Source organism: Eucalyptus grandis, chromosome 5, assembly GCF_016545825.1.
Source record: "Eucalyptus grandis isolate ANBG69807.140 chromosome 5, ASM1654582v1, whole genome shotgun sequence".
Lineage (NCBI taxonomy): Eukaryota > Viridiplantae > Streptophyta > Magnoliopsida > Myrtales > Myrtaceae > Eucalyptus > Eucalyptus grandis.
The window spans coordinates 59,028,435-59,052,791 of NC_052616.1; the positions used below are offsets into that span (position 1 = coordinate 59,028,435).

The 24,357-nt window shown below is 40.4% G+C and overlaps 3 protein-coding genes across 6 annotated transcripts; 2 read left to right on the top strand and 1 right to left on the bottom strand.

Moving 5' to 3' along the window:
• The first annotated feature begins 12,017 nt into the window (after positions 1-12,017).
• LOC104429181 (protein argonaute 4-like) lies at positions 12,018-16,279 on the top strand. Of its 4 annotated transcripts, none has more exons than XR_005551097.1 (7): positions 12,018-12,147; positions 12,285-12,347; positions 12,421-12,534; positions 12,704-12,840; positions 12,913-12,953; positions 13,052-13,171; positions 16,204-16,279. XR_005551097.1 is itself a non-coding variant. In XM_039312457.1 (7 exons), the coding sequence occupies exons 1-6, from the start codon at positions 12,073-12,075 to the stop codon at positions 13,127-13,129; spliced, it is 504 nt and encodes a 167-aa protein (XP_039168391.1). In that variant the 5' UTR covers positions 12,018-12,072; the 3' UTR covers positions 13,130-13,171; positions 16,204-16,279. The 4 variants fall into 4 exon arrangements, 3 of the variants coding, with proteins under 3 accessions (XP_039168391.1, XP_039168392.1, XP_039168393.1); XM_039312457.1 differs by having other exon boundaries at positions 12,913-12,949; XM_039312458.1 differs by having other exon boundaries at positions 12,926-12,953.
• LOC108957941 lies at positions 14,578-16,279 on the top strand. The gene is made up of 5 exons (XM_039312456.1): positions 14,578-14,915; positions 15,029-15,201; positions 15,308-15,379; positions 15,461-15,619; positions 15,704-16,279. The coding sequence occupies exons 1-5, from the start codon at positions 14,789-14,791 to the stop codon at positions 15,929-15,931; spliced, it is 759 nt and encodes a 252-aa protein (XP_039168390.1). The 5' UTR covers positions 14,578-14,788; the 3' UTR covers positions 15,932-16,279.
• A 2,042-nt stretch (positions 16,280-18,321) lies between these two features.
• LOC104442678 (disease resistance protein RUN1-like) lies at positions 18,322-22,790 on the bottom strand. Its single transcript, XM_039313992.1, has 7 exons — positions 22,594-22,790; positions 22,357-22,504; positions 22,141-22,285; positions 20,980-21,370; positions 19,596-20,718; positions 19,147-19,446; positions 18,322-19,053 (listed from the first exon to the last, which is right to left on the bottom strand). Exons 1-7 carry the CDS (start codon positions 22,788-22,790, stop codon positions 18,322-18,324), a joined length of 3,036 nt encoding a protein of 1,011 aa, XP_039169926.1.
• Positions 22,791-24,357: the final 1,567 nt, after the last annotated feature.

Sequence of the window (24,357 nt, forward strand, 5' to 3'; positions counted from 1 at the left end):
GCCCCCTATAAGCGAGGTCCATACAAGGTTTTTTTTTTTTTTATTTATCAAAAGGTCCGGACAAAGTTAACTAATTTCAAATTGCATGCATAAATGATAGAAAATCATTAATGGATTGGCCTGCCTATTGATGCGTGGGATATAAATTCCCTAACTGTTGATTTTGATGGGCAAAATTTGAATTAGAACAATGATTAACAAGCTTCCTTTGCCGTATTAAAAAGACAAAATTGGGGTTGGATAAATGGGATCTAAGCGTTTTGAAATCATATGAGAACATGGTGACTTTTAGTATCCCATTCTTCCAAAGGATCCACAAATTTAGCCTCAGTTTTCTTAGAAATTTCCATTAGCACATAGATATCTCCAATGACATAACTCCAAAGCTAGTATCCTTTCAGGAAGCTTGATATTTCTTGAGCCTATAAGACATAATTAGAACCATTTAAAATAGTTTGAATGGGTGTTGAGATGTCCAATTTATATATGATAGGCACTTTACTAATATAAAAACCAGCAGAATTCATTATGTCGAGAGTAGGTACGGACATTTGACCCAAAAAAGAGAGAGTAGGTACGGACAAAACAAGGCCAAAAACGAATTTAGGATGTTGAAATACCTAGAGATCTAGTCGAAAAACACTAGAAACCAATCAGAAAATGATCGAACTGATCAGAAATGTGACGGAACGTGTCTGGTCGATCTTATTTGAACTGGTTAATGGTAAAAAATCAGAGATGATGTGGCACTAATGTAGTTGATGACGTTAGTATTGCGAAGGGCCGTTGGTGCTTGCAGGCAAGTGTCTCAGTCAAGACGCGAGAGATGGCGACGTGTGGAGGTGCGTCCAGTGGTGGTTGGCGACAAAACTTCACAAGCTGTCTCAATGGAGGGGCGGTTAATCGTGGGTTGGTATTTGTTTTTCGAAATAGGTGGCAGAAGAAGTCCAAATCACCATGAGCAGTAGCGAGCTCCCCAAGTTTGAGACCCGGCAGCGCGTTTGGTGGCATTGGTCGTCCGTTGGCAACAAAATTTTAGGATTTGTCTCATTTAAGGGCGGCAGTCTGATTACGGTGCCGCTTTTTCGAAATGAGCAGCGGAAGCATGCTGAATAATAGCAACTAAAGGCCTTGGTCTTTGCGAAGAATAAGGAGAGACGAAGCCGGTGTGACTGGTATAGGGGCAGTCATCATGTAATAGACTCGATGAACGCTTTTTAGATAATAATCTCTCTTATACCAAGTTGAGATTTGTAATTTGGGATAAAGGAGAGGAAAGCATAGTATATTCACAATACAAAATGAAGACTACAAGCATTCCCTTATATAGAGGGTGAGAAGGCAATTAAGTTCAATTATAATTAATGTAAATTATAATTAACCTAATCTCAATATATATAAGTCTAACCCCTAGTTTCTTTACGCCTTTTCTTTTTTAACTTGAGTGCGGGGAGAAGTTGGAGTATCTCCTCCAAGTATGAGAACAAGATAAAAACATGGAAAAATAGCTCACCTTGATTTTAGTGGACCAAGCCACGTTAAATGCCATTGACTTGCAGTTAGTTCCGATCGTTTATCAAAAAAGTTTGACTGGTTTAGGATTGAAAAGAGATGATCCATTTTTTCTGAGTAACGAAGTTTTTAAGCTTATTATCAGCTTGGAGGTTGGATTAGTAATATAAGCTCACTCTTAAGTGATCTAAAGTCCCATTAGTCACATGTATGTTGCCCCTCGATCATTTATCATCATCTTGACATTTTGGTTGGTTCCTTTGTAGCGTAAGTTTGATCACGCCATGGTGTAGGATTACCACGACTCTAGTCCTACTAGCATAATGGCATAACAATAATGATAAACTCTTTCGGATGTAGCACAAATATTTTATGGTGAATGTGGAACTCCAATGACAATATTTAAAGATGTCATGTTGATGCCTGAATTTTTTGTCGACAATTTAGGTAATCTTTTTGCGAAAATAAAAAAAAACATATATAATAAAACATAAATAAATAAATAAATAAATGATAAGAGGGCTTAATTGGGTCTTAGTCTAGTTTGCACAGCTTGCAAAAGCTATCCTCAGACTATTCGCGACCCAAATCCACCAAAATCAGAAATGGTCTAATTTATATAAAAAGAACCCATCATGTAAACAAGCCTAGGAACCAGGCTATTATCCGGATTTTGTGTCAACAAGACTCCATTTATTTCGTTAAAAAAACAGAAGGATAATGATTCAATTTTTTCCCTAAAGGTGATGGTTTGTATTACTTAAATTAATTAGTTAGTAAAAAATATTTTTATTATTAATAATAATTTATGTATCCAAATTTTTGTTACTAATGTTTTTTTTTTCGTCCGTTCATTTCTACGAATAATACAAGCAATTGATTTAAATAAAATATTTTTTAAATTATTTATTTTTCATGAAATAAATGAAGCTTAGAGCCCGACGTATGCCCCCACGAAGTAAGAAAGCACAGGTCTCTCTCTTTTCCCCCTGTCGCCGATCACTGAAGTCGAAAGAGATGTCACAGCCGAAAGCGAAAAAAACACAGAATCGAGAGATTATTTTGGAGCTTCTTCTACGCGGACGCCAATCGCCTCCGCCGCCACCTCCGCCGCCACCTCCGCCAAGACCTCAGTCCTCTATTCCGACGCCGTTCGCGGCCAAAGGCAGGCTCCGAGGTAGGTACGTCATTGCTTTGTTTATTGAGCTGAATCCGAGGTTTGTGCTTTAAGGTTTCAAGTGAGCGTAGAAACGGTGATGGTGAATCTGTTGGTAGGAGTTTAAATGCGTTCCGATGTCATTGCAATTGTCTGGATCGGAATTGACACTTCGGTTATGACTCCGTGTTCTGTTTTTGAACTGATCGCCAAATGTTCGTTAAAATGCCTAAACGAAATTCGGAATACAATTTCGAGAAGCATTCTTATGCTTTAGTGTTTGGAATGATTGTTGTGTAATCTACCTGTTCGACTCATTTACAGCGTCTCTGTTTCCAGTGATTTTGGACTATGGCCAAGACGTCCACGTGCCATGGCTACTTGATTTGTTGTTCAAATCCATCCATGTATGTTGTCTCTGATCCTGATATTCTGCCATGCATATAGATTCATTTAATCAATTATCTAGATGAGCAAAGCATGTTGACTTACACCACAAGTAACGTATACTCCAAGGGGCCATGAATTCGTTTTGGCATCTAATGAATCATATTTGCTGGATTGAGGTTATGCTTGCTGGTTGTATATTGTCTTACTCGGCTGATTGGTGTTGTAGTCTTAATTTGCTCAGCTGGCTGTTTATTTGCCAGATTAAGATTATGCTTGATTGGAGTACTCTTTGCATGGCGAGCGACCATGATGTGAACTCACCATATTATAAGAGATTCTGAAGTTGCCAATGAGCCTTGATGAGACCTAATCATTTGATTTAACATAGTTCAACCAAGAATGGAAATGACTTGTTCCATCTCTCATTTTGCAGATAAAGGAGTGTGTTTGACCATGGTGACAGCTCCTCTTACCAAGGAATCACGATAAGGCTAAATCATCCACTTCGGCACAAAATGGTGCGTGTCGTTCCAAATTGAATCCATTTAGAATATGGAAATAAGATGTCCTATTTCCTTTGTTGCAGGTGATAAAACGGGGCAAGTTGCCCAGCGGGCAACAACTCTCGTCCATGATGTAGTTTTAGGAACCCTACTTGTTTCTTTCGAATGGCAAGAGTTTGCAGACTTTTCTTCCCTCCATAAAAATTTGTAAGCCGTTGCCTTCGTTCTTATGTCCTAAGTGTGGAACCATAGGCTCCAAAGTCCTAGATGAGTAACCTTAGGCATTTTAAGTCTTGGGTGTGGAAACCCTGGGCATCTAAAGACCTAGGTGAGTAACTTAGGCGTCTCATGCCCTACGTTTAGAAACTTAGGCATTTCAAGTCCCGTGTGAAACCACAGGCATCTTAAGTCGTGAGAATGGAATTATAGGCATCTCAAATCCTATGCGTGGAGCTTTAGGCGTGAAGTCCTAGATGAGTCACCAAAGGCATTTTAATTTCTAGATGGATCGTAGTAGGCACTCTAGATTAGGGGTGAGCGGTTCCAGGTTCCGGTTCGGTTCCGTTTGGAACCTGGAACCTACCCTCGGGTACGGGTTCCAAAAAATTTGGAAACGGAACCTACCCATCGAACCAAGAACCCGGAACCTACGGGCCACAGGTTCCGGTGGTCGGTTCCAGTGTTCCAACAGGTTTTTTTTTTTTTCTTCATTTTTAAATTTGAATTATTGGATATGCTGGCTGTCACCGATCTTTCTTCTCAAACCATATGTTTTTATCAAAACATGGAAATCCTTTTGTAAGTCCATGAAGAAGTTCTCTCGCTATGCTTAACACGTTAACAAAGCAGGTTCATATTAGGAGTAAATCTACCAAAAATCATGCTGGTGCATATTTCTGTTTTCAAGCACTTAAATATCCCTATGAACACAAAAAAACCTAATCCAATCCTTAGAACAAAAGAAAACAACAAACTCAGAAAACGTAGATTGGGGCGGTAGAATGATGTAAGCACAATCTTTGTCTCCTTTGACATGCAAAGGCGCTGAATAACATCTTCTCAAAGCCATTGGTGTCAAATTTCAAGAACTTCATCTTAGAGGTGCTGAAGTTCTCTCTTAACACGTATAGTTTCTGAAATGTGAAAAAACTTCAGTCGGAAAGAATCCTTACCATAAACTTCAACCGGGATAATTAACATGCAAAGTTGAACCAATGGTCAAAGTCATGGTAAATAACCGAGCAAGCCTTAAGATCGACGGAAAGCGAGATTAGATGAGGACCGTACCTTGATTGATCCGGCAAATGCCGAATTCAATAGAAGGCAAATCGCAATGTTTCGAACGGGGACCCTTAGGCTTTGTGATAAACGAGTCCGGCGGACCGGCGTCGAGCGGTGGCGGCGTGGCTGCGGCGTCCGGCGGCGGCCTCGAGGGCGAGCGGCGTTGGCGACGGCAAAGCGGCCTCGGCGACGGGCGAGAACGGGAGAGATTGGCGTCGAGCGGCGAGGGTTCGGGCGAGCGGCCTCGGCGACGAGCATAGCACGAGAGAGAGGGCGGCGTCGAGTGGCGAGGGTTCGGGCGAGCGGCTCGGCGATGGGTAGAGCACGAGAGAGGCGGCGTCAAGCGGCGAGGGTTCGGGCGAGCGGCCTCGGCGATCGGCTTGTCGGACGGCGAGATGGCTTGTCGGACGAGGGGTGGGTGGTGGTGGTTCGGTGGCCAAGAGGTGGTGGTGAGTAGGGCGTGGGGCGGCGGTGTGGTGGTGGGTTAAGCAGCGAGCGGCGGCAAGAGGAGGAGGAAGAAGAAAAATAAGAAGAAGAAGAAGGGGTAGGGTTTCGGCCGAGAGAGGGGGAAAGGGAAGAGAGAGAGAAGAAAAGAAAAGTTGGGGGGGCAGGAAGTGATGTGACGAGAGAAAATGGGAGAAGAGAGAGAGAGAGAGAGAGAGAGAAGAAAGGGAAAGGGGGGGAAGAATCCGCAGAGAGGGGGAAATCTTGCGGGGGAAAAGTTAGGTTTTTTTTTTTTTTTGAATTATGAATCCGGTTCGGTTCCCTTTTTAGGGAACCGGAACCGAACCAGAACCTCCTCCGGTTCCGGTTCCCGGTTACCCGGGAACCGTGCTCACCCCTACTCTAGATCCTATGTGAAATACCTTTGGCACTTCCAAGCTTTAGGGCTACGAGTGTACATAGACATGAGAAGAAATTCAAATGAAGGGTAACATGGTATCTGTTCCAATTTACCCACTGAAAGTCTCTAACATGGGTCACGTGTTCTTGATAGATTCATTCGGACGTTTTGTTACCAAATGGCGATATCGATGGGGAGTGACGTTGTATAGATTCCAATTTATTCATCGGGAGGTAGTTGTTGTTCCTGATGGGAAATGTCAAACTCCCAACAAGGCGAATTCAACTAAAGGGTAATGTCTTGTTGTTTTCAATTTTTCAATCCGCATGATTAATGCACTAAAATATTCCTTCCTATTATTTACAGGGTTAGTAAGTGGTCATGCCGCTAGCAAATACCTTATTCCCTTAAAACAAATGAAAGAATGTAAAGTTTTTTTAAAATATATATATATAATCACAAAGAAGCACTTTGGAGTCGCCAAGCTGTTGACCCTCCCGTCACAATTTGAGGAAGATGAGTTTACAAGTAATGCCGAGTGGGGGACTGTGCACATTCTCCTAAATCCCCACCTCATGCTTATTATGATTGAAATTGATCTATTCATGAAGTCCAACCTAAGTAGGTGTCCTCATGCCTAGATTCCAAGTTGCGTAGGAAGTGCGATATCTTCCCATGCCTCATTTAGCTCTTAGTTGACCATAATAGGCTAATGACAACTCCCATTTAGGTTGGGCCTAGATTCCAGGTTGTGTAGGAAGTGAGATATCTTCCCATGCCTTATTTAGCTCTTTGTTGACCATAATAGGCTAATGACAACTCCCATTTAGCTTGGACTTCATAGATAGATCAATATCAATTGTAATATCCCAATCGTGTGAGGTAGCGGTTTGGGAGAGTCCGCCCTGGTTGAGGATCGTTGGTCCCCAACTCGAGTTTACTTAGGGCACGCATGATAAAATTTATATTTTTCTATTTTTTGTCTGTTCCCGGAACATTTTTGAAACAAAAATCTATTTGGTAATACAATTTCGAAATAGATTTGGAACATAAATCCTAAGTTAAAATTTTTAACTTTTCAATTTTTGGAACAAAAATGAGAAATGAAAATTTTTCTAATTATTCACTTTTGTCATTGCTTGCCACCCACCTGTTGCTCATGGGATGCCAAACGCCCGCCGTCAACAGTTAGATGCCTGCTGCCCACTGCCCCTTGCCAGTCACCAAACGCCGGATGCCTGTTGCTTAGGGGTGAGCGTGGTTCCGGGTAGAACCGGGAATTGGAACCGAACCGGGGGAGGTTCCGGTTCGGTTCCCGGTTCTGAGGAGGCCGGTTCCTTTTTTTGGGAACCGGCGGTTCTCGGTTCCGGTTCCCATTGGAACCGGAACCGAAACCGGTACTGGGAACCGGAACCGGTCCGGTTAGGGCTAAAAGTAAAAAAAACTAAAAAGCCCCAAATAGTCGAATTAGGTCTACAGAAATCAGAAACCCTAAAAGTTGTTCTCTCTCTTCCACACGACACTTTCACTTCGTTTCACAGTTCACTCACAGACTCACAGTTCTCTCTCTTTGCTCGTCCGTTCTCCACCTCTGCTCGAGTCGACGCCACCCCCGGTCGCCCACGCCACCGTCGGTCGCCCTCGACGCCACCGCCGTTGATCTCGCTCGAGGATCGAGGCCACCTCCGCTCGCCCTCGACGGCACCGTGGCTGACCCCTAGGCCCTGGCTCACCGTTTTCCCTCGACGCCACCGTTGCTCGCCCTCGACGCCACCGTCGCCGACCCCCCTCGAGGCCACCTCCTCTCGCCCTCGACGGCACCGGTCACCACCCTGACCTCTAGCTCGCCGAGGCCACCGACGCCACCCTCTCGCCCTCGACGCCACCACGCCGACCCCTGCTCGAGGCTCGCCCTCGACACCACCACGCTGACCTCGGCTCGCCGGATTGCCCTCAACGCCACCGTCGCTCGCCTCGACGCCATCGTCACTCGCCCTGACGCCACTTTGACGACCACCGCCGAGGCCACCTCCTCTCGCCCTCGACGCCACCGCCGCTGACCTCGCTCGCCGATCGCCCTCGACGCCACCGTCGCTCGCCCTCGACGTCACTCGCCTTCCATTCATATTTTGGGTTAACCTTTGCTTTTACTTTTCACTATATCCAGCTTTTTAACATCACTCTTCTGCTAAGAGGGCTCTTGGGTAGGTTAACTGTTACTTAACAACAAGAATAGTTGGAGTTGTACAAAAGAAAGTAAACTAGAGCAGCTCATTGTCCTGCTTTTTTCTGTCAATTATCCTTTTCTTTTTTTTTAGGAAAAAAGTTAGCTTAAATATCAGTCAACCAACACTGTCTTGATGATATAATCATATAATAGGGCTATAAATGTTTGATGGAATGACAAAAAAAATGAGTAAAATATGAGAAAGCAATGTGGTGAGCGAGGGTATGTGTAGGATAAGATTAACTGTAGCTGCTGGACATTGCTGAGAAATAAGAGAACAACATGATCAAACATGGGGCATAGACATCATTGTCTAAAGACGCAACAAACTGAGATTTGGATGATGTGTGTTCTTTAGGGGATATCTCCAGTTCTCATTGTGACTTACTGTAACTTTCTGGCAGTTAGGAAATTGAAGCTTTTCGATTAGAATAATCTACCACACATGATCCAAACGCAGATTTTATAATAGCTTTTTGACGAATGATGCGCTCATGGCATGACGTGGTTTCGGATTTCTTCTCCCTAACACATGCGAGACTCACTGATAAGGTTGTTGACTGAGTACTGCACAAATCCAGTGAATGCTTGCTAAATCGTTTATTCTCTTATAGCGCTGTGTTCTCCTTTACTCTTAGTAGGACGGGAGGAAATTTCCTCCAACCAATCTTCTGATTAGTGAGCTATAAATATAGACGTGCTCTATGTTTATATTTAGTTAATTTTGCACGTGAGTAATATTTTGTAACTTGTAACCCGCCAAATTAGTAGGTCGAATTTCTTGGGGCAAAAAATATTGGAAAATTTAAGCCTCTTTGACAATACGATGTTACTGTTATTGTATATGTATTTATCATAGCGAAAATGAAGAAATATCAATTGGCTTTAGAAGTCAAAGCTAGTTTCTTATTTTACAAGTTGATGTATGCTTATAAATTTATAATACAGTTGGATGATTTTAATTTGGCTGACGTCATTGTGATGGCGAAGTTAAAACTGTCCTGTTTTTTTCTTGATGTCTTGATGTTTGTGCTCTAGGTTCACATATTTGGCCTTAAATTCTCTTCCATGCTGTCCCAGAGCAGCAGAGCTGTCATTGACTCAGTCAGGGGCTTTCTCGACACTGTTGGACCATCAAATTTCAACATCACTTGTAGATTTTAGTGAGACAGCTTTGCAATCTTTCTGGTTCAAAGGTAGGTGATGAAATAAAGACTGAAATTGGTCTACTTTCCCATGGTTCATGCTGTATTATGTTTCTATACACCATTGATATGCTGTATTTCAACATAATAGACTTAGTTTATGTATAAAACTGATGTATTATGTTTCTATACACCATTGATATGCTGTATTTCAACATAATAGACTTAGTTTATGTATAAAAGTGCTGTATTATGTTTCTATACACCATTGATATGCTGTATTTCAACATAATAGACTTAGTTTATGTATAAAAGTGCTGTATTATGTTTCTATACACCATTGATATGCTGTATTTCAACATAATAGACTTAGTTTATGTATAAAAGTGCTGTATTATGTTTCTATACACCATTGATATGCTGTATTTCAACATAATAGACTTAGTTTATGTATAAAAGTGTTGTATTATGTTTCTATACACCATTGGTATGCATTAACATTGTTATCAACTAAATTAATTATATTATGTTATTGTTGTGTAGTGCAAAGTTAATGAATCAAGATAACACATCAATGGAGGTGGAGAGACATGAGGAGATGAGTCCGATCACGGAATTGGAGTATTCTGGCCATGAAAATGAAGAACAGGCACCCCCTACCACGAGTGCCACAAGTAAGGCCGGTTGTCATCTTCCTCTTGATAAGAAATATACATCGGAATGCTAGAATCATTATACTAGAATTAATGATAAGGATGGAAAACCAAATCAAGTGAAATGCATTCATTGTGGGACCATGCTTAAGTATAGTGTTGCTAATGGTACTTCTGCGATGAGGAAGCACTTGACCACATGCAGGAGGTTCCCCCGTAACGTAGATAAGAGACAGAAGTTCTTTGCACCACGTAATGTAGACGTGGCTGGCAAGTCAGGAGGAGATTCTACTACCGGTAGTGTCTTATCGACATGGGCGTTTAATCAAGAACGTTGTAGGCGGATGCTTGCTCGGTTCATCATCATTGATGAGCAACCTTTTTCCTTGGTTGAGCGAGTTGGATTTCGTGAATTTGTCGGTGAGTTACAACCTCTCTTCAAACACATATCATGTTTCACAATGGCCAAAGATTGCATGAAGTTGTACTTAGATGAAAAAAATTATTTGAAGAATTATTTTCGACAGATTAATTCTAGGATCGCACTCACAACCGACACATGGATTTCCATTCAAAATCTGAATTATATGTGTCTTACTGCTCATTTTATTGATGAAAATTGGAAGTTGCATAAAAGAATCATCAATTTTGTGGTGATGCATAGTCATATGGGTAGGGAGATTGGGAGAATGGTGGAAAAATGTATTGAAGAGTGGGGAATTGAAAAGAAGGTGTCCACAATCACTGTGGATAATGCTAGCTCGAATGATGTTGCAATTAACTATTTGAGGGATAAATTTTCCAAAGAAAAGTCGTCGATATTGGATGGTAGTTTTTTGCACATGAGATGCACAGCTCATATATTGAATTTAATTGTGAGAGATAGCTTGACTACGGTACGTGACTCTATTGTACGTATCCGGAATGTGGTTAGATATGTAAAGAGTTCTCCCGCAAGAGCCAATGCATTTCAGACTTGCATTAAGAGTGAAAAGATCACTTATAAGGGTTCGGTAGTTCTTGATGTTGCCACTAGATGGAATTCCACTTATCTCATGTTAGACACAGCTATAAAGTTCAGAAAAGCTTTCCAAATAATGGAAGAAGACAATATATCTTTTGCAAGTGAGCTGAACCATGAAACTCCTATTGATGATGATTGGGAAAATGCTATTATTATTTCAGATTTTCTAAAAGTATTCTATGATGCCACCAATCGGATGTCAGGGAGTTCGTATGTTACTTCAAATGATTATTTTGAAGGAATAGCTCTTTTGTATAGATATTTGAAAGATGCGGTCAATGCTTCGGATCCTAGGCTTCAAGATATGGGTGTGAAAATGAAAGAAAAATTTGATAAATATTACGGAAGCTTGGATAAAGTGAATATGATGGTGTTGATTGCGGTTGTGTTAGATCCTAGGGCCAAGTTGAATTATGTGACTTTCTTGTATGGACAAATCTATGATGATGAATTGAAAGTTAAAGAGATGCATTACAAGGTGAAGGATGCATTTGAGCGTTTGTATGAATTTTATAAGCAATCTTCTCTTATTTCAAGTGATCAAAATGTTGGTGGCCATAGTTGGGGTGCAAGTGGTAGTGCTTCCAATGTCAATTCGGGTGGTAGTGAAAGAATAAAGAAGTATGACGTCCAAGTTTGGAAAAAAAAAAATTATACTCAAATGAATAAGGGTGTGATGACAACAAGTCCGAGCTTGATGAGTATCTTCAAGAAAAAAATGAAAATGATCTTAATCTTGACCTTTTGATGTGGTGGAAGACTAATGGCTCAAAATATAAGATCCTTTCTTTGATGGCTCGAGATATTTTGTCCATTCCCGTATCTACCGTTGCTTCCGAATCAACTTTTAGTACATCGGGTCGTGTGCTTGATGGCTTTCGAAGTTCTTTAACTCCCAAAGTAGTGGAAGCTTTGATTTGCACTCAAGATTGGTTGAGAGCCGTTCGTATTGGAAGATTGATTGATGTTGAGGAGTGTATCGAGAATGCAGAAAAATTTGAGTTGGGTAAGTGACATTGATTATATCTTTATATATTGTAATTCTTTTTGTATATCTATAAGTGAATATTTTATCTAATCTCTCTTCTTCTGTTTTTTTTAGATATGGAAGTTGTTAATGCAGAGATTATGGCCGGTAAATAGAGTTTATCAGCTAAAGCGGAATGAATATATGTGGTAAGTCCATTAGACTTGTTTCTAAGTACAATCAAATGTTCATGCCTCATCTCAATTGTATTATCTAATGATGCCTACCCATTCCATAGGGAAACATAATTGGATTTATTAGTTTCAAGTGAAGGATCAGATTGGAGCGTAGCAACTATGATTCTGAACCTATGCTGCGTTCATGCGGTATAACAATTAGCAATAGCTTTACTCAAGTTGAAGGCCGCGTTCTACCGGCTCCTAAGGTGCCACTACTAGTTTCCCTTTTGCATTTTGTTTGCTGGATAAAAAAAGAAAAAGAAAAAAAGAAATTCTGTTTGTTTGCAATGGACTGTTAGACAATCATCTGCAATAACACAAACTTCCGTGGCTTCCTTCCCAGCTAAACGTGGGCAATGGAGAGGATTTCTTCCCCCGCAATGGACGGTGGAGCTTTCAGAGTAAGGTTATTTGAATTATCTGCCACCAATTATTGTGTTCAATAAGTCTGTTTATGCTATCTTTTCACTCTTCTGCAGAAATTTGTTGAGCCAGCTAAGATACAGAAATGGGCTGTGGTGAACTTCTCTGCTCGGTGTGACATGCGTGGGCTTATAAGAGACCTGACTAGATTAGCTGAAATGAAAGGACTTGTGAGTATTATATCCTGTCTGCTGCAACATTTTCCTTGATGACTGATAGACACCTTTTTTATCCCCTGATTGCCTTGTTAATTGTGTTTCTTATATCTTGTCCGGTGTCAGTTATAATGCAACATCTTCCGATAAGCTAATGAATAGTCCGTGACCATCAACGATGCAGCTCACCGAACAACCTTTTGACGTGTTTGAAGAAAGCCCCCAATTCAGAAGAGCCCCTCCTGCTGTTAGAGTGGATAAAATGTTTGAGGAGATACAAGCTAAACTACCTGGGGTGCCGCTCTTCCTCAAAAGACTAAAGTATATCCTTATCAACCCCTGATGCGCATTCCTAATTTGAACGTCAGCATGCCGAGTTACTAAGCTGTTTAGTTATCCTGTGCAGCAAAAGCAGCATGGCTCTGTCACTGTGTGTAAGTAACCCTTCTTAGCATATCTGGAAGTTTTAGTTGTTTGGGTCTTCTCTTTTTTAATTTTGGTGGTGCTAAGTTATGTTTGCTGCTGTTTTCAGCTTTTAGAGATGGGATACTCAATCCAATTGGAGACAGGGTACGTTAGTTCCCAGCACAGCAAGAAACTTTCGATTTGATTAAGGCAAAGATCATTTAGAATGAAGTGTGTCGTTCAAATGATAGCTTGTGATGTATTTTTAGCAATGCATGAATTTCTCTCCAGTTGTTTTTCTAACTAAAACTGTCATGCGGATGTCGATTTGCAGGCGAGTTCAATATGGTTGTACATAGTACCTCAGGGGCTCAGAAGTTTAATGAACTATATCAAGACAAAGTACGGGAACCCGCCTGTTATTATTACCGAAAATGGTAAGTCTGCCGAGCTTTAAAGAAAAAAGGCAACTAGCATACAGATGCTACATCTTTCTGTAATATCTTCACTGAAGTTGAAGGTCTTCTTAATCCAGTCATGACTTACTGAAGAAGAAAAGATGCTCAAATCTGTTGCCTTTGTCTGTTCTAACTTGGGTCTCTGCAGGTATGGACGACCCGAGCCCGCCGCTAATCAACATCAAAGAGGCTCTCAAGGATGAGAAGAGGATCAAGTATCACAATGACTATCTCACCATCTTGCTGGCCTCCATCAAGTGCGTTACGAATGTTCCGTGCGCTTTCTCTCTTTTTATCAGTCGAAACCGAGCTCTTTCTATGTCGTTCTACATTCAATAATCTCGCAAACTATGATAATGGAGGACAGCAAGATGGTGAGATAGTCATTGTGATACTTTTCATTTATGAACAGGGATCATGAACCCTTTGCCAGTTCTTCCTCTTTTGCCTTCTTCCTTGTCAAGTGATGCTAAACTTGACTGATCCTTATTTTTTATTTGGTGGAAACAGGAAAGGAGCAAGGTTTCTCGTGAACTGCAGCCCACGAGGTGGAATATATTTAAGTAAATGATGGTACTTGAATTGGCATGAGGAATCGGAATAAGACATTGACCCTGTTTTTCCTTAGCCTGTCTCCAGCTGGTGCCCTCGAGGCATGCAGCTTGAACTGTCACTGAAACCTGTTCATGGAGGTACACTTTATATATTATTTACTCAAGACATGGTGAATTCTGTTGTGGGCTGGGCACACAGGACCTGCACATTCGACAGGAATATGGTCAAGCTTTAAATGGCTTTCCATTAGTTTAATTGTCCATGCACGGTTGTCTTGTCAGAATCTTCCTGAATACACAGAATTCACAAACTTGGTCATTTCTTGTGATATGAGACAATTAGTTGTCCTCCACGGTGCTTTGAGCTCCCCTGCAGAGACCGAGAGAGGACAACCTAGATACCTGGGTTGCCAAGTGTGAAAAGCAGCAACATGACATCATATAACGATGCTGGGTTGGCTTTTACGTTTGAATATATTTGGTCGTTTAGTTCAGACTGTCTGCTCTTTCTTGCTTCATTACCCTTTTGGGAGAAAAATTTATTAGTCCATTTCATCTAAACAATCCCGCAGAGGCCAGGACACAACTGCATCTAACTTTGAATATATATATATATATATTTTTCCTTTTTCCCCTTTTCCCCCCTTTTTTTGTTGGTTCTTCGTATTCCGGACGTGCCGTGTCTTTCGTCTCGAGCCTTTCTTCCTCTTGTGGTTCTTCTCGTTCTGGGTGGTTTTTGGCCCCTTCCTTGAACGTACAGCGTGCGAGAACGGGAATTTGAAGACTTAGACTCGAGCCGCGCTCTGAAGCATCAATGAGACGAGACTATTATGTCCTCCATTTCCAAGAATAATGGAGCTCTTTCTATGTCGTTCTACATTCAATAACCTTGCTGGCCTACAGTTGGAGGATGGAGTCCAGCAACCATTCAATAATCTCGCAAACTATGTCAATTCAGAACATTTTCCATCTTCCGAAGGTTGTTCTTTATAGGACCGATATTCTATGTTTCTAAAGTTAGTTTTCTGTTTTTCCCCTTTATATATATATATATATATTTTTTTTAATAGTTGTTTAATTTCTCTTCTGAAGGTTCAGCAGAGGATCTCATCAAGCAAGATCTTCGAAATGTTGCTGAGGGTGTAGCTGCTTCTGTTCTTCAGTCGGCTCTTCCTTCTAATCCTGATTTAACAGTTTATGAAGGAAATGACTCCACTCATGAAGCATACCAGGATAAAAATGTGCAGCAAGAAGCTGACACTGAGGTGATTGAGCTCTTTTGTGTTCATAAAGTGTTTGTATACATGAGGTTGGTTTGTCCTTCAAGTGCATTCATTTTGATGATCATGTACATCTGACATTTTCATGTAGGATGCTAATTCTATAGTGGCAGAGAGGATGAATTTCGGGTTTCCAGTATCAGATGGCATTGGTCGCTTGCAAGTGAGAGATTTGCTTCACTATGATACATGTTTGGCTTTCCTGGGACTCAGCTCTTAATTTGCTTGGATTTCCATTCTGCAGATAATTAAGAACGGTGATCTTGAAGAGTTGCGAGAATTAGGTTCTGGCACTTATGGGACTGTTTATCAAGGAAAATGGAGGGGTACTGATGTAGCCATCAAAAGAATCAATGATATTGATAAGTGCTTTTCTGGGAAGCCCTCAGAGCAAGAGCAAATAGTATGGATCTTCTTGCTTTTTGTTGTTTTTGATATTTAATAGTATTCTTTCTGAATCCTTGGCACTGTTGCTATGCTGAGACAGAGATATGATTTCTGGAATGAGGCAATCAACCTTGCTGACTTGCATCATCCAAATGTGCTGGCCTTGCTGACTTGCATCATCCAAATGTGCTGGCCTTCTACCTCTTCGTTCTCAGTGGAGGGATCATCCAGCCATTCCAATTTCCAGCAGAGGAGTGCTGACTTTGGCGAAAATCTTTGGGAACTTGAAGACACTTTATCAGAAGCTGCATCAAAGCATGAGCTATGAGTCTTTTGTTGATTTAAACAAGTTTTCCCAGGTATGCCACCTGCATAAAGTTAGTAAGATAGCAGGGAATGCACAATTTTTCCCAAGACACCATTTGATAGAAACGTGTAGGTGAACTTACCTTTATGATTTTATGAATTCTGTGTTCATTATAAGTAGATGAAGCTAAGTCTGGCTCTTATGCCTACAGTACAATTATGGCCATTGTCAGAGCACATTTCATCCATCATGTGCTCGAACTATTGGCTCTTATTACACTCATGAATGTAAAAACAGCTTGTTTATTACTTCTAAAATGCTGTTTGCTGTTTGTGTTATATTATCTTCAATGAATGACAAGTTTGTTTATTATTGCTGCATTCATTTTCATTTTTTTTAACTAAAAATGAAAAAAAAAAAAGAACCTGTTGGAACCCGGAACCGACCCCGGAACCTGTGACAGGGTAGGTTCCAGGTTCTCGGTTTTGACGGGTAGGTTCCAGGTTCCAAAAAATGAGGAACCTGTACCCGAGGGTAGGTTCCAGGTTCTAGGTTCCAAGCGGAACCTGTAAAGAACCGGGAACCGCTCACCCCTACTGTCGCTACCCTCTTAGAAATAAAAATTTTATTCCGTTATGAAACAAATTTATATTCTAAAAACAAAAATTTTGAGTTATTATCAAACGCGTTTCTTTGCTCAAAAATTCGTCTAAGGAATAGAAATTAAGATATTTCTGGTCAGAAATTAATTTAAGTTCTATAAATTTTGTCATGGACATCCCTAGAAACACATCTTCCCCTAATTATGGCGGGAGAGTTGTAACAAGTTGCTTACCCCATTCATTTCTCTGTTTTCAGGTTTTTCAACTAATAGCTAGTAGAACGATGAACGAGAATTTTGGTAGTTGGATTTTGTATACCATTGGGTATGAATTATGTATGTCTAATCCTGTAGCCAACTCCCTGTTTTATCAAATATATAAATGTGTATATATTTTGTCAGCAAGTTGGTTTTGTTTTAGGCTACATCCTTCAGGCAAGAATACGACCATATCATTCCTATTTTTGTTAGAGTTGGGGTGTGACATTGGCTACGGCGATGGTGGATACTATGGAGGGTGTGACGGCTATGAGATATGTGAAATATGTGGGGGTTGCGCTAGAGACAACGAAGCTGGTGATTGTTGCCGTCAGATCGTCTTGGAAATTGCAAAGGCCGCGATATATTTGACGAATTTCACTGAGGTACAGGTTCTTTGTTTTGATGGATGTATAACTGCATGGGAAGTTATTGGTTGGCTCGGAAACTATATTAAAAGATTTGATTACAAAAGTATCCTAGAAATTGAAGGGCAGGGCTTTCTTACGGTGGGATAAAATGAAAGAGCGATGTTTCAGAGAAGGAAAATCACCCGTCATGACTTGGTAGAAGATGGGTAGGTTGTTAAACTATTGATTTTTGGCTAGGCATAACGAAGAATATTTGTTCGTCCAGCAAAATCAAAGGTATGCACAGCGGGAAAAGAGCGTTTGTAATTGTACGAGGCTCGTTTTACATAATTTCCAGGATCATGCATATCCATGCATGTTTCTGATGTTCCTCCAGTTTTCATTTGAAATGGTAGATGATTTTGAACTTGAACATTTATTTCAAGTTAGTGATGATTTTTGCGATAGCGGAGAGATTGAAACAAATCCAAATCATGAAATCAGGTTTCTTGTGATAAAATAGAAGTTATTGAAGAAGGAAAGCTGGGATTTGTACAGGAAGTTGATTTTGTGATGCCTGAAACGGACGGATCTATCTCCCTACCTTACAATTGGTTGTCTAAACCCCCTCACGCCCTTTGGGTTTTATTGTGTTCGGAATCTCCCTTTATGTACTCGAACTTGTTGATATAGTAATGCAAGTCGTTTTTGACAACCCCCCCCCACCCCAAAAAATGGACGGATCTATCTAACAAATTTGGTTGGGAGTCTTTGTTCAAAGGAAGAGCTCTTGATTGATTTCGTCGATGTGATTCTAAGAGATTTGCTTTATGATGATATTACAATGGGATTTTGAAAACTGATGGCGGTAAAAATGAATAAACACTAGTCAGAATCGTAAATATGCATGAAACGTAACAGGGAAAAACTCTCAATTTTCTATTAATTCAAAGGATAAGTTCATTACGAAAGAGAACCATATGAACATAAATAGTCTGAATTTCCTAATCATCCACTAAAAAATTATCGGAAAGCTATTAAAAGAAGTAAATAAAATCTCTTAAAATGTTGTTTGGAATCTAATTACCCAGATCACGAGAAAACATTAACCAAACAGGGCAACTTGGGTACGCGCTGAAGATCGTCGCATCTGAAGATGTGTACTTCCGGAGACGCGAAAGAGAGGAGATACTTGGAGAAATCTATCTTTGGTTCGTGATTGCCAAAGACGACAATCTTTCAAGGTCGAAGTGGATCTCCCCCTCTAATTCCTGGCGTAACGAGACATTTATCTCTACCAGGTTCTCTGAATTCAGAGTAGTTTCGGGATAATTCTGTATGAAAGTACCATTCAACACTTTCGTAGCTTTCAAATCCTTGACTGACGTTGGTAACTTCATAATCGCAGTGTTAGATAAATCCAGCAATTGCAGTGAGCTGAGCCTTCCTATTCCATCAGGAAGATTAGTTAGCCCCCGGCAGTTCTTTAGAGAGAGTGTCTTCAGCTCCGCAAGCGATCCAATGGACTCTGGTAGGGCATCGATTTTAGAGCTGTCGAGAGAAAGATATTTGAGAGACTCTAAGTACTTGATCGAATCAGATACTTCAGTCAGGTTTTTACAATTTCGAGCACTGAGAAATTTGAGAATCTTCATGGAACCTTCTTGGACATTTATCTGAGAAATGGAAGTTCCATCGATCACCAGCTCTTTCAAGCCTCTCATGGGACCCAAATCTGGCAATTGACGGAGGAGACTGCATCCCTTCATATTCAAAGAAACCAACTCCTCCAGATTACCAAGTGATGGATCGATAACTGCTAAGTTAGAGCAACCTTCCAAAATAAGTCTTTCCAACTCCATTGAAGCAGAAAATTTTGGAGTGGCAATCAGATGGACGCAATCAGTTAAGTTCAAAACTTTCAATTTCCTTGCCTGAAAGACAAATAGGATATTATCGTAAATGCTTAGTTCTAAGAAATACGTCATCAAAAGAAAATGTATGAAGATAGTGAGTTCCTCCCATACCTCTGCGAGCAGCTCCCAACCACTCCAGTTTCCATGAACCAGACTTCCTGACAAATCAAGAATCACCAGGTTTTGCAAATTCAGATTTAAATGATCCTCAAAAATCTCAGGGCACCCTTGCCAATCAAGCCACCTTAATCTCCAAAAAAAATGATTCCCAAAGTTTCCCCGGATATCAGCCCGATCCAGCTTAAGGAACCTCAAGTTCTGTAAACCATCAAATTGATTACATTCAAAACGGATTTTCCCTTTATATCCGTCACCAAACTCCAGCCTGAGGGCTTCAACATGCTCCGTACCCTGTCAATCAAGTAAAACAAAATTAATTTCTAAATTTGGAGCTGTCTTTTAGCATCACTTTTGAGGAATAACTGAACGAAATGGATCAATAACAGTATCAATTGGCATCTAAAAAAGAACAGATGTGGCGCAGTGCTTGCCGACATTACCTTCCTTCCTATTAGTACATCCAGTGCCTCTTCGTGGTTCCACAGCCTACTGCGCTGACAAGGTTCTTTCTTGTTTTCACTCCTGACAATTTCCCTGCCAAAGGTCTTCAGTATAGCACGCGTGTGTAGTTTTTTATCCTCTCCAATTTCTACCAAAGACATGGCACAAAGAGATAGAATTGATATTGAAGGAGAAAACTGAAGGTCACGCCACATGTAATAGGGGATTCTCTTGTCCTTTCCGTTGAAGAAGCATGCTATATCAAGAAATATCTGCTGTTCGTTCTCTTCTAGGGTGGTATAGCTCTCAAGGAAGGCTTCTCGGACACTCTTATCTGGAGCTTCTTTCAACTGAATCAGTTTTTCCATCCACACATTTATGCTTTTTCCGCACAGAAACTCACCCACCTTCTTGAGCCCCAAAGGAAGCCCGTCAGTAGCAGCAACGATATTTGTTGACAGCTCCTCGAATTTCTCAGGGGGAGAATCCCTTTCAAAAGCATGCCTACTGAATAATTGCAGAGCTTTATCTTGTTGCATTGTTCTAAGACAAAATTTTTCCGCACCCTTGTGTTTTTTGAGGACGTCATCTCTTTGGGATGTCACAATGACCCTGCTCCCCTGGCTCATCCAATCAAGCTCTCCGACTAATGCACTGAGCTGTTCATGATCCTTCACGTCATCAAGGAGAAGAAGGACATTCGTGGGGCGAAACCTTTCCTGAATATGTTTCAGAGCATGGTCAGAACAATCGAACTTTCGGGCTACTCCCTTGTGGACGTGGGAAATTAGTCTGTTTTGCACAGACACGATGCCGTGATCTCTAATTTCTTTTTGCAAATTTTCAAGAAAGCTGCAGGCGTCAAAGAGAAGGTTAAGTTTGTTATAAACACATTTCGCCAGCTCCGTCTTACCAACCCCAGGGATGCCATGTATTAACACCTTTTCACGTGTGTTTCCAATTTTACCCGCTTCCCCATTGCAGTAGACAACCTTCAGCTTTGCCATTATCCTTTGCACATGAGGATCGACTCCAACTAATTGTTTCGGCACAATTAGGTCCCTCTTCTTCAGCTTCTGCTCAACTTCGCGGACAATTTGCTTTATGACTTCGCCATGAGAACTGCCAAATGTATGTGGAATAAAAAGGACGTGGAAGGGGAAAATTGAATGCGGAAAAAACCTATTTATGCATGATTCACCCTTCGTCATTGTTATAATAACGAATATATAATTGGATATGATTTAAACTTAGTTAAACCTAACGCAAAAGTAAGATACACGAGAAAAGTAATCTCAGAACAGAGCGTGTCATGGAAATTACACTTGATGAATTTCATGGAGATGGTGTCCCTTCAAATTTCCAATCCGTTGGAGAGCATACTTCCAGGAGTTAAACAACACGCCATCTCTGTCACGATTATTGAGCTCATCAGAGGCCCCCTCAAAAGGGTCCCTGCAGTGGCGAACATCCGACGGGTCGACATAGTAGAATATGGGGATGATGATGCGATTCTTCTTGTCCATGCACTCCACCATTTGCTCCAATTCCATTCGGCAGCTCCTGCTGGATGCGTACTCCCTAGAGATGACGGGTATTGATACCTCTGACTGCTTGATCGCTTGGATCAGCTGGCGGTCGATTTCTTTACCTCCCTCCAGCTCTTTCTCATCCCAAAAGACGCGAATCCCAGCATCAGTCAACATGGTGCGCAGGAAATCTGCGAAATCCCTGCGTGTGTCTGGCCCTCTGAAACTCAGGAACACTTCGTAACCTGGCGATGTAGACATGTCCATTGTTTGTGTAGCAGAGCTTAGGAAAACATAAGGAGCACAGTCACTACGGTTGGGCATGGGCTTTGTTAGATCATCCTCACACTTATGGACCAGAGCTGACGTGGTTCTGTTCCGTATCCGGATTAGTTTCCGAACATTTATTCCCCTCTTCTTATTTCCGATGTTTTTATTTTGTTTTGATTTTTTCTTCCAAATGAGGAAACTATTAATGAAAAAAGAACGATAAAGTCCAAAAACATATCCATTGTTCTATTTGTGAGAAAAAAAAGGAGATAATTAGAAAATCAATTTTAAACCAATTGTACTAATGTCGATTCAATCATAAACTTTTTAATTTTGTCAATATAGTCTTAAGTTTTTGGGTGAAATTCCAATATGGATAAGTGCACCGAAATTTTAAAACTTATCGTGAAAATACAATTGAATTTTAAAATTTTCAAAAGTAGTAATCAAATTCTTTCACTTGTTGAATTCGTGCAATCAAGTCCAAATGTTGACGTGGCTTTTTTTTTTCTTTTTTTATGTTACTTTCTTAAAACACATGAAGCCAATGTAGTACCCATCAAGCGCCAAATAGGAAAAAAAAAAAACTAGAAAAATTACAAAAAATGAAAGAAGGATTAAAAATTAAAAAAGAGAAAAGAGGATAAAAAGAATAAAAATAAAAATGACATGTAAATAAAAATATAAAACACTCCCGCCACCATGGCTGAATGGGCGAGTTCAATGAAGCTCGAGGGACCCTTACCCTGAGCTCGACGAAGCTCGAGGATCCCTGGTTGCGAGCTCGAAGAAGCTCCAAATACCATGGTCGCAAGCTCTAGATCTCTTTTGCTGAACGAGCTCAGTGAAGCTCGGGCGGCCATCACAGCTGTTTCTTCACCCCTCTGTATCTACCCAGATTCACAAACGTTTTGACAGAGGTAATCCAATTTTCAGAGAAGCTAAATTGTTCGCTACCAACCCCAAAAGTGGAGGTGTATCGGGCTGTATCCATTTCTCCCTCCTTCATCCTCATTGATCGATCGACAAGTTGGGGGCGGATTTCGAAGAGAAGCCCGTGATCGACATCTCTGAAGCCAAGCCTGATTGCTTTTATACCAAAATCAAATCTGCAGACAGAAGTTACAGCTTGAGGAAGAAAATGAAGAAGACAAAGATTCCGACTTCGAATTCACTTGCCTCAGCATGGGGGGTTTGCCTGTCTCGGCTGACGACCTCTTCGACAACGGCTGGATCCACCGGATTTTCCCTCTCTTCAAACGAGATGTCATCTTTGTCGAATTCTGAGCCGATCCCTTCACGGTTGCCGTTGATTCTTTGGCCGCCTAGGAAGAAGCCGTTTGCCACCCTCGCTGGGGAGTTGTCGGAAGAGCAACTTGACCGGATCCATGCCATGAGGAAAGCGATGGCAGGGACTCCCTCATGCTAAGCCCTCCTTCTTGAGCTTTGTCGAGTTCGGCCATTCGACCATGGCCACTAGAGCTTTTTTTTTTTTTTTTCTCATTTTATTCTCTTTTTTAGATTTTTTTTTTTATAATTTTTCTTTTTATTTTAAACTTTAAGTTTTTTTTTTTCTGATGTGATGCTTACTAGTGGTGAGCAGTTCTAAGTTAAGTATAGAACCTAGAATCTATCCACTAGAACAGGTTCTTCATTTTTTGGAATTGGAACGTATTTTGCATCCTTAAAACTTGAAATCTATCTTGTCATCGATTCCAGATTTTACTCAAGTCACACCTACATTATTAATTACACGATTGCCATGAATAATCTCATTAATGACCACAATTTACTATTACAATTTATTGATAACAACTTATATTTATACACATAAAATATGAAATATTAATAAAATAAGAGTCTCACTCATAAAACGAAAATTTAGACTAGTGGTACTAGATTAAACACTAATCAACAAACACTATGGAATACTATAAAAATACAAAAACTTATTTTAGGTTTTAAGTTCCAAGTTCTAGGTTTTACTTTTCTAAAACGTGGAATCTACCTATCAAAATAGGTTTCCTAAATCATTTGGAACTTGAAACCTACCATATATATCTTGAAACATAAAACCAAATAGATTCCTACCAATTCAAATCTTGGAACCATGCTCATTCCTAGCGCCCGCAGACTCCACATCAGCGCCATCTCTTAAAACATTAATAAATTCCATTGGTCAAATTGGATGGGATTAAAGAGGGACATGATTGCACAAATTTGACAAATTATATAACTTGATTACACATTTTATAAGTTTTAGAGCTCAAACGTATTTTCGTGATAAATTTTAGAACATTTGGTGCATTTATGCCTAATTTTTTATGACCCCGGTATCTTGGAAATTAGAAAAGTGAAATTGATGAAGAATAAATTGAAGCCAGAGCTTTGTTACGGTGGGGTAAATTGAAGGAGCAAGGTTTGAGAGTAGGGAAATTACACGTCTTGACTTAATCGAAGATATGTAGGCTGTTAAAATGTTGATTTTTTTTTTTTTTTGGCCTAGGGATAAACGAGGAATATTTGTTCGATCAGCAAAAACGTAAATTGAAGGAGCAATGTTTGATTTTTGACTTAATCGAACAATTGTAAAGCTGGAAAAGAGCATCGGTGATTATACGAGGCTCGTTGTAGAGAATTTCCAAAATCAAGCAAAATCGATGCATCTTTCAGATGTTCTTGAAGGCAGCCCCCGTCAAAAGGCGATGGTCGTGATTTATGAGCCTCTACACCAAAATATTGAGATCTTCCAATTTTCATTTGAAATGGTAGTTGATTTAGAACCTGAACACTCATTTCAAGTGAGGGATGATTTCTGCGATAGCAGAGAGATTGAAACTGATAAAAAAATAATAATAATAATCATGAAATCAGATTTCTCGTGATAAAATGGAAGTTGTTGAAGAAGGAACTCTAGGTTTTCTACAGGAAGTTGATTTTGTAATGCTTAGAATTGATGGAT